The sequence below is a fragment of the Ailuropoda melanoleuca genome, chromosome 7 (assembly GCF_002007445.2).
Source record: "Ailuropoda melanoleuca isolate Jingjing chromosome 7, ASM200744v2, whole genome shotgun sequence".
Taxonomy (NCBI): domain Eukaryota; kingdom Metazoa; phylum Chordata; class Mammalia; order Carnivora; family Ursidae; genus Ailuropoda; species Ailuropoda melanoleuca.
Window position 1 is genome coordinate 80183202 of NC_048224.1, and position 16251 is coordinate 80199452.

At 44.6% G+C, this 16251-nt stretch overlaps 1 protein-coding gene across 2 annotated transcripts in view; it reads right to left on the reverse strand.

Moving 5' to 3' along the window:
• Window positions 1-9586: 9586 nt before the first annotated feature.
• The window catches only part of THSD1 (thrombospondin type 1 domain containing 1), a 29145-nt gene continuing 22480 nt past the window's right edge, over window positions 9587-16251 (reverse strand). For both annotated transcript variants that reach the window (XM_034665092.1, XM_034665091.1), the window contains one exon: window positions 9587-11220. In XM_034665092.1, coding sequence (XP_034520983.1) covers window positions 9842-11220 — 1379 coding nt within the window. In that variant the 3' untranslated portion in view covers window positions 9587-9841. The remainder of the gene's footprint in view (window positions 11221-16251) is intronic.

Sequence of the window (16251 nt, forward strand, 5' to 3'; positions counted from 1 at the left end):
TTGGTTTTGATTTGAATTTCCCTGATGGCTAATGATTTTGAACATTTTTTCATGTGTCTGTTAGCCATTTTAAACACTAGATTTTTGACTCCTAAAGCCCACCCACGAGAAGCTCCTTGGCCTGGGCAGGGTACTTACTTTCCCCAAGGACTTAATACTGAGTAGATCTGAAGAATGAAGAGGAAGGAGAAGTTTAGGATGACTTCCAGATTTCTGGCCGGAGTGACACCTCAGGAAGAGAGGGTGTAAGCATCCCTGGGGTTTGGAAGAATTTCAGGCCAAGGGACTCCTGGGGGAGAAAGAGACTCTTCTCTTCAGAAGTGGTATGAGGACTCAGAGTTACCTAATTTTAACAAAACGGGATTTCTTTTCGTACCCCACACTGATGAAGAGGAATGGGACAATTACATCTATTTTTCAAATCTTCTCTCAGGAGCGTATATGATGAGCAGTTCTGCAGTATAAAGCTCAGAAACACCAAAAACTGATCCAAGGTTTTGTATATTTTGAACTATATTTTTAATTGAGTAATTATAGGATTATGACCTAAATCTTAAATTTTAAGTGCATGCATTTGAACTTATAAATTTATGTCAATCAGTTAAGAATAATTCAGAACAATGCTGCTTGATGGGTTTTGGACCCCGTCAAGAGAGCAACCGACAACAGCCGTGACCGCACCAGCTGGGTCCCCCGCCCGGGCCGCGGGGGTGGCATCCGGAGCAGGAGTGGGCAGTGAGACCCAAGTCCCACAGCTGGTGCCGAGAGACACAGAAGACAAGGACAGGCCAGCTGGAGGTAGAAACCATCCAGGTTCTGCAAGGAAGGGGGAGAAAAACAACAACCCACGAGCCAGGGTCGGGAGGGCAGAGGTCCAGCCACGACAGCCGGAGCTAATTCTGCTCACAGCAGCCACAAGATGGCTCACGAATTAACTTTCCAGGCATTAGCAAGAGATTACCCTCACCCTCACCACAGCCCTGTAAAGTAGGACTGTTACGGTTGGTTTTTTTTTTCGTTAGAGTGAAAGTGGGGAGGGGAAAATAGTACAGGAGGATTTACAGCAAGAAGTTCTTTGCTTTTCATTTCCAGCCTCAGTCCTACTTTGTACGCACAACCACTTTTCCCTTCCTGGCTTTTCTTCCTCCTGCTGCTGCTCTCCAGCCATGCAGGTATGACTGAGCCACTCTTTTCTGACATCACTTGTCAACTCTCTTGCCATGACAGGTAGACACAGCTCACTTAACATCACCCCCCTACTTCACCCCTCCACACACACAATAGTCATCACTATTTTTAGTTCCATTGTTTACTTTTGTGACTTGAACTTCCTTAAATTTTGCTTTTCGTTCTCTTAAGTAGAGACAGCGTCTCTTATGGTGTAGGGAGGATTTTTGCGAGAGGTTGCTATTTGAGCTCCAGTGACTCCCACACTCCACCTCCCCTTCCTTTTTAAAAAAAAATTAATTTATTTAAGTATCTCTACAGCCAACATGGGGCTGGAACTCATAACCCCGAGGACACAAGCCACATGCTCTTCCAACTGAGCCAGCCAGGCACACACCCGTCCACTTCTGCCTCCAAACTTCTCATAAAGCTGTGCTCTGACTTAGGTTTCCGTGACCAAGAACATTTACGTTCCATTCTGTAACCATATTGTCCTCTATAGTTTGTCCTTAGAGTCCGAGTCTAATAGAGAGTAAGCAATAAATGGCATTAAGACAATTACATTTATGAAAAATTTCTTAAAACAGAGCCAAGAAGTGTGATTCCTTGTCTGTATTCAGGGTCACAACCCTGTACTGCTCAACTGCTCAAAAATATGGTCAGTTTTCTTCTTTTTCTTTTCCTAGTGTTTTCTTCTCAAAGAAAATCTGCGCCATCTTGCCCATTCTATCTGTTACTTGGAATCCTCCAATTCTACGTTCTATGAAATTCTTCCCTTTCCTATAGCCCTATTCTTGTTCAAATAGGAAACACCACACGGCTGACATTCGTAGTTACATCGGCTGTTTTCTGGTCCCGTGTCTTCCTCCTGTTACTTGGCTGTTTTACTGGGCTACTGGTTCAAACAATGTCTCAAGAAAAGGTATGTGGCCAGTAAGCTTTCTGAGTCCTTGCATATCTAACAAAGTCTTTATTTTGTTCTCACAACTAATTTGACTGGGTATAGGTTTCTCAAGTTGAAAATCATTTCTCCCCTGAACGTTGAGGCTGTTAAACCACTGTTTCTGGTGGAGCTACTGAGAAATCTAATGCCAGTAGGAATCCTGTTTCTTGTAGGAGTTGCTGTTGCCCAACCCCAGGAGAACTCTAAGGATTCTCTCTGTAAACCTTGTTCTAAAACTTCCAAATGATGTGGGGCCTTTTCCACTCCCCCTAATCAAAACTCAGGAGGCCCTTTTTGATTGAAAGCTCATATCTTAAGTTGTGGAAATTTTCATTACATTATTTTTTTTTAAGATTTTATTTATTTATTTGTCAGAGAAGGTGAGAGAGAGAGACAGAGAGAGAGCACAGCAGGGGGAGCAGCAGACAGAGGGAGAACCAGGCTCCTCACTGAGCAGGGAGTCCGATGCGGGACTTGATCCCGGGACCCTGGGATCATGACCTGAGCTGAAGGCCGCCGCTTTAACCGACTGAGCCACCCGGGTGTTCCTCATTTTATTATTTCTTTGGCATCTTTCCCCCCGTGGTTTCTCTATTCTTTCTGTAATTACTACTTGTCTCTTATTGGATCTCCTCAGGATCAATCTTCTGTGTGTTTATATTCTCATATTTTCCATATTTTTGCTCCAGGTTTTGGGAGATTTCCTCTAATTTATCTTACCATCGTCTCTTAAATATTTCATTTCCAAGGGTTCTGTCCCATTTTCTTTTTTTTCTTTTTTAAGATTTTATTTTTAAGTAATCTCTACACCCCATGTGCGGCTTGAACTCACAACCCTGAGATCAAGAGTCACATGCTCTACTGACTGAGCCAGCCAGGCAGCCCATCTGTCCCATTTTCTGATTCTTCCTTTTTATGGCATCATGTTTTTGTTTCATAGAATAACATTTCACATCTCTTTGGTGACAAATAATTAATTTTGTAGGGTTTTTATTTGACTCTTCTTATCTTCCCTGAATTGTATGTTTCCTCTGGGGTTGGTTTTTCTCTGTTTATCTTTTTATCATCATACTGTAGGCTTTTCGCAAATGTTTGGTGATTCTCAGTTGTCAGGCTGTTCTTAAGAATGAGACAGGAGCAAGGCTGACTAGGGGTTCTAAGCACATGTGTGGAACTTGCTGAGTGGCAGGCTTCAATCTGGGGTGACTAGTAAGAGGCCTGATCCTTATGTTGAGACCTCTCCAATGCTAGAATTTAGATGGCTTTGTGTTGGACACCGGCGACGACTCCACTGCTCACGCTTCTCAGATAGATCCTTCAGTGTCTTTAGAAAAGCCCCCTGTAGTTGGTTTTGTTTCTGTCTGTGGCTCAGCACCTAGTTGCTGGGGGTTCTTGGCACCAGAGTTGAGTAGTGTGGAGGATGAAAATTTCATATACAGATTTTCACTGTCCTCTGTCTTCTCTTCACTCTACTAACCTCCCGGACTCTCCAACCTCTGCCAAGTTCTAGCACATAGGGAGGCTTCCTTGTCTTCTGCAAGACCCTCCAAGCATATCCTGGGCTATAGCTTCTTTCATTCGGTGTTGTCCCATGCACTTTGTCTTCCAGAAATTCACTGGTAGCACTTATCCTTTGTTCTCTGTACGGTTTTTGATATAGTACCTTTTGTATTCCTTTATATAGTTTACAGTTGAGTCCTAGGAGGAAGAGGGAATAAATATGTGTGCTCCCCATCTTGAACCAGTAGCAAAAGTAGGGATTATTCCCCATTTTACATTTGGAAAACAGAGGCTCGTATGATTAAGTGACTTGCCTAAGATCACACAGTTAGAAAGGGAAGGGCCAGAATTAAACTTGCATGCTTTTGACTATGCCACACTAGTCTTTTTGCCCAAACCATGACCCAGCTGGTAGGATCTGGAGAAACAAGGCCTTTACATAACACTATGAGTTTTACATATGCTGTCATTTAATTTCAATTGTTGAACACTACATCTGAGACTAATGATGTACTAGGATCCAACAGTACATTAAAAGGATTATTCACCATGACCAGGTGGGATTTATTCCTGGGATGCAAGGGTGGTTCAACATTTGCAAGTCAATTAACGTGATAGAGCACATTAATAAAAGAAAAGACAAAAACCATATGATCCTCTCAATTCATGCGGAGAAAGCATTTGACAAAATACAGCATACACTCCTGACTAAAACTCTTCATAGCACAGGGATATAGGGAGCATACCTCAATATCGGAAAAGCCATCTATGAAAAGCCCACAGCAAATATCTTTCTTAATGGGGAAAAAACTGAGAGCTTTTCCCTTAAGGTCAGGAATGCAACAAGGAGGGGCGCCTGGGTGGCTCAGTCATTAAGCGTCTGCCTTCGGCTCAGGGCATGATCCCGGCTGTTCTGGGATCGAGCCCCACATCAGGCTCCTCCCATGGGAGCCTGCTTCTTCCTCTCCCACTCCTCCTGCTTGTGTTCCCTCTCTCACTGCCTGTCTCTCTCTCTGTCAAATAAATTAATAAAATCTTAAAAAAAAAAAAGGAATACAACAAGGATGCCCACTCTCATCATTATTGTTCAACATAGTACTAGAAGTCCTAGCCTCAGCAATCAGACCACAAAAAGAAATAAAAGGCATTCAAATTGGCAAAGAAGTCAAACTCTCTCTCTACACAGATGACATGATACTTTATGTGGAAAACCCAAAAGACACTACCCCCAAGTTATTAAACTCATACAGCAATTCAACAACATGGCAGGATACAAAATCAATGCACAGAAATCAGTTGCATTTCTATACACTAATATTCTAACTGAAGAAAGAGAAATTAAGGAATCACTTCCATTTTCAATAGCACCAAAAACCATAAGATACCTAGGAATAAACCTAACCAAAGAGGTAAAAGATCTATACTCTAGAAACTATAGAACACTTATGAAAGAAATTGAAGAAGACACAAAGGGATGGGAAAACATTCCATGCTCATGTTTTGGAAGAATAAACATCATTAAAATGTCTATGCTTCCCAGAACTATTTTTTTTTCCTTGCTGCTTTTAAAATTTTGTTTTTATGACTACTTTTTTAATTTTAATTACTATATGTCTTGGTATGAACCTCCTTGGGTTGATTTTGTTGGGGGCTGTTTCTCCTAGATCTGGATGTCTGTTTACTTCCCCAGATTTGGGATGTTTTCAGCTATTACAAGTAAGTTTTCTGCCCCCTTTTCTCTCTCTTGTCCGAGATTCCTATAATGCAAATAATATTATGCTTGATGATGACCCTGAATTCCTTTAACCTATTCTCTTTTTTATTATTCTTTTTACCTCTTGCTATTCAGTTTGGTTGTTTTCTATTACTCTGTCTTCCAGCTCGCTGATCCATTCTTCTGCCCTCTCTAATCTGTTATTGAGTCCCTCTAGTATATTTTTTTTCCATTTTAGTTATTCAGTTCTTCATCTCTGATTGGTTCTTTTTAATATTTTCTATCCCTTTTTTGAACATCTCCCTAAGGTCCTCCACTCTTTTCTCAAATCCAGTAAGTATATTTGCGACCATTACTTTGTACTCTGTATCAGGCATATTGCTTGTCTTTCTTTCATTTAGCTCTTTTGTTGTGGGTTTGTCCTATTCTTTCATCTGGGACATATTCCTGTCTCATTTTTCTAACTCTCTGTGTTTGTGCCTATGTATTAGAAGAGTCAGTTATGTCTCCTTATCTGGAAAGTAGTAACTTTATGAAAAAGAGGTTCTGTGGTGCCCTGTAGTGCAATGTCCCCTGTTCGCCAGAACCAGGCAATTCTGGTGCTTCCTGTATGGGTTGTATGCGCCTTATTGTTGTGGCTGAGCCTGGTTTGCCTTCAGTCCAGTCATCTGCAGTGGTCCATTTTGTCTGTTGTAGACAGGTTTTGGTCCCTGTACTGCTAAGGAGCCAGTTTGGGGTTGCTATAGGTTTGTAGTGGGACAGTGTCAGTAGTCAGCCCAGATGCCTGCCCTCAGCACATGTGCTGTCACTGCTGTCACACCAAACTGCAGGGCACTCTCCCTGCCTCGTCATTTGAAAGGCTTTCCCTGGTGGATGGGGCCTGCAGTCAAGCCAGATGCCTGCCCACAGTCTGTCTGTTGGGGCTGCAGTAGCACCAACTTGCAGGATGTTCTCCCTGCCTCATCCTCTGAGAGGATTTTGTTGGTGGATGGGGCTGGTAGTCAGACCAGATGCCTGTCCCCACTCTGTCTGCCAGGGCTGCAGTGGCCCAAATTGCAGGATATTCTCTGTGTATTGCCCCCAGGAGGTTTTTGTTGGTGGGTAGGGCCAGCAGTAAGATCAGATGCCTACCCTCAGTCCATCTGCTTGGGCTGCAGACACACTGATCAGCAGGACACTCTCTCTGCACTGCCAGTTATAAGGGTTGACTGCTGGGGCTATGAGTGCACTCCCCAGGGCAGGAGTGGCCCTTTGGAGTGGCACCAATTCCTGCCAGAGCTGTTTGCAGGATGAGATGAGGCAGGGGAACTTTGGAGGGACTTTACTGAGTGCGGCAGATTGGGTGGGGGAGATCCTCAGGAGAATGTGGGGACGGGGCATGTGGTGTTAGTAGGGTATGAGGAGTGCTCATACTGGTGTCTGCAGGTATCCAGGTATCTATGCTGGGGCCCAGGGGAGAGAAATGGCTGTCCACTAGACACCTGTTCTGGGAGCAGTTGCCTAAAGATCCCTGCTTTCCAGTACACATTCTGAGATTAGTAACTAAATCCTCCTCAGCTATGCCCCAGATACTTTCAAACTGCTGTTTCTGTGCTTATCTCAGTGGGATTGTTATTCTGGTTCTTCAAGGGCAGGGACTCAATTTCCTATTGCCCTCTGGCTCTCAAAGAGCTAAGGCTACTGATTTTTAAAGAACTCGGTGTTAAGCCCTACTGGTATAAAAGATCATGAAATGAAGCCCCACTGGTTTTCAAAGCCAAATGTTATGGGGCTTCATCTTCCCAGTGCAGGTCCACCGTGCCTGGGTTGCCTGTTGTGGGGTCTGCTCCTCTCCCTTCTTCCTGCTTGTTGTGTCCCTCCCATTTGCGGTCTTGCCGGGAGTTTGGTTTCCTACCACACCTCCACCTCTGCCACTCTTTTCAATGTGGTCTCCTTTCTATGATTAACTGTGGAAAGTCTATTCTGCCAGTCTTTGGGCTTGTTTTCTGGGTTAGTTGCACTGATGTGGCTGTTATCTAGGGGTGCCTATGGGATGACGTGAACTCGGGATCTTCCTACTCCACCACCTTCCCAGAAGTCCGTTTGGAATTTTCATGAACACTGTGTTCATCCACGTTTGTCCCATTTTCAGATAGCATCTCTATGACTATTACTTTGAACTCTTTATCAGGTAATTACTTATATCCATTTCATTAAGGTCTTTTTCTGAGGGTTTATCTTGTTCTTTCATTTGGAACCCATTCCTCTGTAGGAGATTATTTCTAATGAAGTTTATCACTTATCCACCAAGAAAATGCTGAAGCATCTGCTTTTCTCTTTCTCAGAAACAAGGGCCAAATTAGCTTAACTCTGAATTGTAGAGATTGACTATTGATTAGAACCACAGAAAACTGTGCTAGGTAGATGGTGAACAGGCTATACACTGATATTAAATTCCCTGTTATATTAATTTAGATGCATGATATACTGGGGAAGAACATGATTTAACAGAAAATCTTTCCATTCAGAGTGTTTTTTCTCTAATTTTCACCTTCCTTGTGGCTGTTTTGGTCTTAGTCTGACACTGTAGGGAAATTCACTGTGAAGTGTGGAACAAGTGACCATGTATCCTCTGTCCTCAAAAGCTGGCATGCAAGCCTGTGAATTTGGAAAGAGAACAAAGCTTTCTAATATGGTAAACCAAGAAAATGTAGATTAAGAAGTCTGGTTTCCTCTTCTTTGCATCAGCACATAACAGCTGTCAGATACCACCGAATAATCTACTCCTCCTGTTCCTGAAAGGTAGATAGTTATTATTAAAGCATTTCCAAAAGGAAGTATGTTTTAATTTTGAACAATGGTACGAATGAAGTGGTAATGCAACGATATAAGAGAAACTTCATTTATGACTTTTTGGTCCCACCTAATTCCACTCTCTCCAGTGGTCCCTGAAACCTCACCAGCAGGCTGACATCCTGATAAATTCTAAAAGGAAGAAGAAAAACAATGCAAAAGGCAAGGTGGGTGTGGCAGCTAGAGAGGTCATGGTGAACAAGAAGGAAAGTGCAGCTACTCAAGCTTATGCAGATAAGGCATTAGGTTCAAGGGCTGAAAGGAAGTACACCAGATTGAAGTGTGCCCACGTGGTACCCGATGACAGACTTCAAGGAAAGAGCCCAACCTTTAGGTTCTTGTTTAGCCCTCACTTCCAAACAAAGCAAGTTGCAAGACCAGTCCTAACATCAAGCAGCAGAAAGTTTCCTTCCATTGGGAAAAACTAGTAAAGGCATCGTTCTGTGCCCTCTTCTTGCTAAAATGGCCAGCTTTCTCCTGAAGTCCCTGCTGTTAGGGAAGACTTGTAAAGGCTGTGATGGCATTGTACAAAGGGAATGGTCATTAGAATAAAAATATGAGTCCGTGTTCATCCAACCCGGCAGGAGTTAATTCCCCTCCTTGAGAGTCGAATTCTTCACCTGTAAATGTGGTAGGGAGACTGAACCAGAAAACAAAAGATTTGTTTCTAAAAGACTTATTTTCTCTATTCCTTTACTTCATTCTTCCAATTAAAAACTTAGCTATAAAATCGCAATCTTGTCTATCTGCTTTCCATATACCTGAGATTAATTCACATACTGTCTGAGTAACATGATAAAGTCATCTTTAGAAACATAAACACACTGGTTTCAGAACGACACCCTCTAGGGTCTTGGCTGCCAGTCTGATCCAGGAACACATAGTCAGCATCCTAATGCCAGGCAGTGTCTTTGCCAGCATCCACTGCCCATGCTCTAGTTGATTCTCTCAGGAGATACTACTTTCCTTTCTAAAGTATATACTTTTTCTCCAAACAATGATGAGTATATGGATAGGTCTTCATTTGAATCACTACCTGAACAATCAGCTTCTTACATTATTTCTCCAAAGCTGAATTAACTTACATAATTTTGTGTCAAGTCACCAGAACTCTTTGTGGCATAAAAAAACATTAAGAGATCACCCAACTCTGGCATGAAAGTTCTTCTGGAATATCTTGTAGCATCAGTTTTTCAGCTAAACATGAAATCCATTCAATACTGCCCCTGGAGGAGTTAAATTCTTGAGTATTTATAACTTAATAAATTATAATTCAGAGCTGTGTTCACAAGTTAACTTTGTTCCAGCCCTTGTTATTGTGGAGACTCCCAAATTTACTTCATGTTGGACACTGCCAAGAAAGTGTTCAAAGCACTTCATACTTAGTCACATTTGCCCTCTTTCACAACCACATGAGAGACCAAGCCCTATTTCACTCTTGTTTAAATTTTATTATTGTACTTATTAGTAATAAACCAAGAGCACTAGGATAACAAAGGGAAAAGTTCAGGATAAGTGACTTCTTCCTTAGGAATTAAAACATACACACACTGGAGTTACCTCCTCCCCACCCAGTCCTAATGTACAAATAGCTACCTAATACAGTCCGTAGAACATTCTGAGCAGCTGATACCAGGAGCTGGGCAAAGGACCCCAGTTGTGTGAAGTCTCACGCTGATCTGGGTCTAGATGACCAGCTTCTCTACACTGAGTGTACTTGTGGTTTCATCCTCTTCATTTGACCCAAAATAGCCCGGGAGGTCCAGCATCCTCTGCTCTGCCTCAGTGAGGCCGAACGACGTATTGTCATAGAAGGCGAACTCAGGGTGGGCCGGGAAGCTCTGACACTTGTCTTTTCTACACTGAGAAGGGCTCAGAGGGCTGACCCTCTGGTAGCCATCTTTGGGGACAGTGGGGGAAGGCTGCTTCCGTGAGACACTCCTGTGACTGGGGGACGGGCCCCTCCGAGCTCTGTGAGGCTCCGTTCTCTCCACTCCCGCCGTGGATCCTGCCTGGCAGTCCCCCAGGTCTGGTTTCCTCACGGGCTGCCCCAGGGTGTAGGATTTAGGGGGAGGGCTCAATGGACCTCTGGTCGCCCCTGCCCCTTGGAAAGGGTCTGGTTTCTCAGGAAACGGGGCAGCGCCTCGACTCTGAGGCCGGAATCGGTCTTCCGCCTGGTCCCAGGTCCGCGTCCTAGAGCCGTAGGCGGGGGCCTGCCGAGGAGTCAGGGTGGACATACTCCTCTCTCGGAACGGCCGCGCCTGCTTGGCTTCGTGAAAGCTCGCTGTCCTCCTGAAGTGGGAGCCCCGGGGGTGGCTCCTCTCCGGCAGCGCGCCTCTGCCGCCCACGTGCCTCAGCGCCGACTTGCGGATCACCGTCTGGCTGGGGCTGACGGCGCAGCTGGCAGGACAGGCGGGGAGGTCCAGCCTGGAGGGGGGCCTGGGCGCGGCGCCCCCCGCAGGCTGCTCCAGAAATGGGGCTTTGATCCGGAACTTGCCGGCTGCAGCCTCCTCCGGGCCCTCCAAGTCTAAGGCGGGGACGGCGGCCGCGTCGATGGCCGTGTCTGTCAGGGGACTCTGAGACACGTGGTACACCTTGGTGGTTTCCGTCAGGCCCTTCTTCTTCATCTCCTTCAGCTGCTGCTGCGCGAGGCGGTAGCTGAACAGCGGCGGGATGATCTTCTGCGCGGTGGACTGCACGCTCTCACTGCCCGAGGCGTCGTCCTCGGGCGACAGCGGCACGCTGCGCCTGTAGGTCAGGGGGATGCCCGCGTCCCCGGGGCCCCCCGCGGGCCCATCACCCCCGTCCGAGAAGCTGCCGCGCGGCTCGCTCAGCTCGCAGATGTTCTCCTCGTCCGAGTTCTTCCGGAAGCTGGGGGAGTGGATGGAGTTGTGCCGCGCAGGCGTGCTGCATTTGGGGGCGCGGCCGAACTTCCTCCACAGCGTGATGAGGATCGTGGCCACGATGATGAACAAGCACAGGGAAATCCCCGTGACGGTCACGATGTTGTTGGACTTCACTGGACCCTGGGGCTGAAGAGGGGACGCGCTGGATGGCTGGAAAGCTACGAGAAAAGGAAGAACAAGTATGTGTTCTCGAGTACTGTTTCTCTGCGTGGTTTTAAGGTGCCGGGGGGCTGGCTCGGACTGTCTAGCAGTTCAAGAAAGAAACAACAAGGACAACCAGACCAAAGCACAGGGCCCACAGAAATGATGGGAGCAGAGAGACCACAATCATGGTGACTGCGGGGCTCGCGAGCTCAAATGTTCCACGAAGCAGCAGCGCAAGTAAAGTGTCAAGGTAAAACCAAGGTTTCTGCTTAAGATAAAGTAAACTCGGGCTGTGGTTAAATGTACTTTTGAGATGCACATCAGAAAATTCTTACCAAGTATGAAACCTGACATGATAAATAATTCACGTAGGCTGTACCTAAATTTGATATCTTTGAGAAATTAACAGGCGAAAATAAGTCTTTAGGCAATGTAATGCAACTGGAATTTCCCTTCTAATATCCAGGAACTGTCTTTCCTGAGGGTTGAAGCCTCTGCTTCTCGCTCCTCTGTTTCCAGCTGTCCACTGCCCTTGCTTCCTTACATGGGACATTGATTTCTTTTTCTTCCCTGCTCTCTCCAACTGGTTTGTCCCACGGTCATCAAAATGTTTCACCAAGCCTCAGACGCCACCTGGGGCCTCAGCCTGCATTGCCACGGAAATGCCTGGAAGCCTGAGACCAGCTAATGCCACCACCCTCACCTCTTTTTCCTCCTTGTCACTGTCCACCCTTCAAGCCCTTCCAGTCACCTGTCCTCTCCCTTTCTTCTGCACAGTCTTACCAGCACCAGTTCGGTGTGTCATGTCCATGACCCATCCTCCCACTGCCCACCCTCTTGGGTGGAAACTGTGACACATAATTTGTTTATAAGCAAACAGGACCAGCAGCAGGGAGTGTTCCCCACTCTCCTCATTCCTGATTGCCATTTTCAACGAACTCTTTCACCTCCATATATAAGTTCTACTCTTTAAAAAAAAAAAAATATATATATATATATATATATATATATATATATATATATTCCCTATGCTGTAGTTTGCATCTCCGTGACTTACTAATTTTATGTTTGTACCTCTTGATCTCCTTTATTTTGTCCATCCATCCCACCCACCTCCTTCAGGCAACCACCAGTTTGTTCTCTGTATTTAAGAGTCTATTTTTTGTTTGTTTGTTTGGATTCCACAACTAAATGAAATCATATGGTATTTGTCTTTCTCTCACTTACTTCATTTAACATAATACTGTCTAGGTCCATCTATGTTGTTGCAAATGGCCAGATCTTAACCTTTTTATGGCTGAGTAATATGCCATTGATATTTACACCATCTCTTCTTTATCCATTTGTCTATTGATGGGCACTTGGGTTACTTCCATATCTTGGCTATTGTAAATAATGCTGCAGTAAGCATTGGGGTGCATAGATCTTTTAGGATTAGTGTTTTCATTTTGGCGGGAGGAATACCCAGTAGTGGAATTACTAGATCATACGGTATTTCCATTTTTATTTTCTGAAGAACTTCCATATTGTTTTCTGCCATGCTTGCACCAATTTACATTCCTACCAACAGTGCACGAGGGTTCTCTTTTCTCTACATCCTCACCAACAGTTATTTCTTTTCTTTTTCATACCAGCCATTCTGACTACTGTGAGGTTATATCTCATTGTGGTTTTTATTTGCATTTTCCTGATGATTAGTGAGTGACACTGAGCATCTTTGCATGGGCCTGTTGGCCATCTGTATGTCTTTTCTGGAAAATGTCTATTCATATCCTCTGCCCATTTTTAATTGGATTGTTTGGTGTTGAGTTGTATAAGTTCTTTATATTTTTTAGATATTAACCCCTTATTGGACATATCATTTGCAAGTATCTTCCCCCATTCAGTAGGTTGCCCTTTTGTGTTGTTGACGGTTTCCGCTGCTATGCAAAAACTTTTTATTTGGGTATAGTGTCAATTGTTTATTTTTGCTTTTGTTTTCCTTGTCTGAGGAAACATATCCATAAATATGTTGTTAAGGGTGATATCCGAGGTGTCTTCTACTCTTTTGATGCCCATGCCATCTACCCAGACCACCCCTCCCTCAACACGGTCATCTCCCAACCTCATGGCAGTCATCAGTCACTAGCACCCGGGTCTCAGTTTTCCTCACCATGCCCTAGCTAGGCCTATCTGGGCAACGTCAGTGCCCACCCAACATATCATACTTTCCCATTGTCTGCAGCTGCTCCTCTTCTGAAATCTTAAACTTCATAGCCCCCTTTTGAGCTGTACCCTCCCCTCTCACTTACTCATCACCATTACACTAGTTTTTCAACCTCACTGCCACTTCTGATTCCCCAACCCCTTCATTTTCTCCCCATCTGCCAGTCAACTCCTGGGCTCACTTCTCTTCCTACACTCATGATCTGTCACATTAACCATTCTCCTGCCAATAACCTCAACTCTGACCTCTAGTACTGAGACATACCACTTTCCCTGCTCTAAGCAAAAGTCCATCCCTAGATAAACCAAGGCATATGAATTATCAGCTGCTGCACCCAGGCCCTGAGCACTGATGTAGAAAATAATACACCCATGCAGGCCAGCACCTCTGTATACTGACAGCCCCCGACTTCGACTGCCTGCAGATCCTTCCACAGGTTCTTAAGCAACTCACTCTTCCCTCCCCTACAAGTTTCACCACTTTCCCCAAGCAGTCTACCTACCCTCTTCCTCCGGATTCCACTGGATCACAAAAAAAATAGAAGCTATCAGGCAAGTATACCCCCCCCAGCTTCTTCTGCTGTCTTCTCCCCCATAAACTTAGGAGCAGCCACACTTCTATTCACTTCTTTTTCTATGGAATTAGTGGGAGAAGTATCTTCCTATAAAGGCGAGTCCATCAAATGCTCTCTAGGTCACCCTTCTCCGGGGGATCAACCCTCTGTACCAATTATCTCTAGCTTCTCCCCTCTGCAGCTCCACAGAAACATGCTCAAGCTCTTCTCACTTTAAAAAGAATTTTCTAGAACTTTCATACCTTTCCTTGTCTTCCCAGCCAAGCTTACAGAAAAAGGAGTCCACATTTGCTGACTTACTATTTCTACATCATCATCTCTGACTCCTGCAACCTGCCTCCAGGAGTCCAGTGAAACAGCTTCTGCCAATGTCATTAATCATCTAATAGCTAAATTCAAAGAAGTTTTGTCCTGATATTCCTTGACCTCTGCAGTATAGGCTACTGCCCAACACTTCCTGCAACTTTATCTCTTCTTGGTTTCAATGACAGTACTCACTTCGGAGAGAAGAACATGAACTTTAGAGCAAGGAGATCTAGATCTCAACCTCGGTCCATTAGCTCTGTCCTACTAACACCTTCACCTCCACATGCCCAAGACTCATCATCTTTCCCCCAGAATCTGTGCCTCATCCAATATACCCAATCTCAAGGAAATGGCACTAGTGTCCATGCAGTTGCCAGCACTAGTGTCCATGCAGTTGCCAGTACTAGAATCCTGGTTTTCATCCTTGAGGCTTCCCTCTTCACCACTCACCATATCCAGAGTCTTTGAGTCCTTCTCTCCTCTGCATCTCCACTGCCATCATTTCATTTTTCACCTGGGGTACTGAAAAACCTTTAACAGGCCTTTCTGCTGCCACTCCTACCCCTTCCAATGTATTCTCCACACTACAGCTGAGAGAAATCCCTCTGAAATACAGGCCAAACCCTCAAGGCCCCTCAGGATCTGACTCCTGTCTACCTCTTCAGGTTCATTTTTACCACTCCTTCCTGGCACATTATGCTCTAGCTATATTAAACTAATTTCAGTTCTCTGGGTCTCTTAATGTGCCGTCTTCTTCCATGCCTTCATCCATTGCACCCTTTGCTAAAATTCCTTTCTCACTTAGCTCACCTGGGTGGCACCTACTCAGCTCTCAAACTTTAGCTCAGATATCACCACCTCCAAGAAAGGAGGTGTTCTCAGCATGAATTTTCACCCCTGCAAGTTTCCATAGCAAGCTGCGACACCTTTCTCACTGCAGACTCTGCTTCGTACTGTGTATTACACCTGTTTATGTCTCTGCAGAGCTACTATATCATAAACACCTTCAACACAGGAGCATGTCTTATCTATATATTCCTACCCCAGCCACAGTAACTTACACATAGTTGGTATCCAATAAATGCTAGGTTAATTCATTTAAAAAGGTAACAGCAAAATGATCAATATCCTACCAATGGAATGTGGGCACAATGGCAACAGATTCTCCCACTTTCATGTTTGAACAAGATGGTCAAACTAGCATAGAACTTGATGCAAAAACATCCTTTCAAAGCCAAACAAAACTCTAAACTCTCAACCAAGTGAACACAGTTGCATGATGAAAGACTTGTTTCCTGACTTACCGCTTCTTTCACGTGCAATGGCTACTTATGTCCGTGGGGAGCAGCAATGCAATTGCACCTCAAGGACCTCTTTACTTAGCTGTTACCTTTGACTGTGGCTGGCTCTCTTCAAAACCATGGCTGGAGAAAAACCTAAGAGCTACTGACCTCAGCCCTCTCTGCCTCATCTACTCCCTCCTTCACCTGGAGTGAAGGAGATTTCTTGATGCTAAGCAGTCTGCAAACAGATCTTTATATTTCCAAGGAGTATGAAATAGGCTGAATAGGAAGAACACTGGAAGAAATGATCATTTTTATCCACATAAGCATTTATCTGAGGACCACTTATAGTAGAAGTAGGGATGCCTACGCACTTACCCTTTTTGCTAATTCATAATATATAAATTTCTAGTTCCTACTCTATATTAAAGAATCAAGACATAAGAACATGAAATAATTACACATATCCTCAGAAATGATTACTAATTCCATGTGGCGCCTGGGTGGCTTAGTCGGTTAAGCATCTGCCTTCAGCTCAGGTCATGATCCCAGGGTCCTGGGAATGAGTCCCACATCTGCCTCCCTGCTTAGCAGAGAGTCTGCTTCTCCCTCTCCCTCTGCCTGCTGCTCCCCCAGCTTGTGCTCACTCTCTCTCTTTCTCTGTCAAATAAATAAA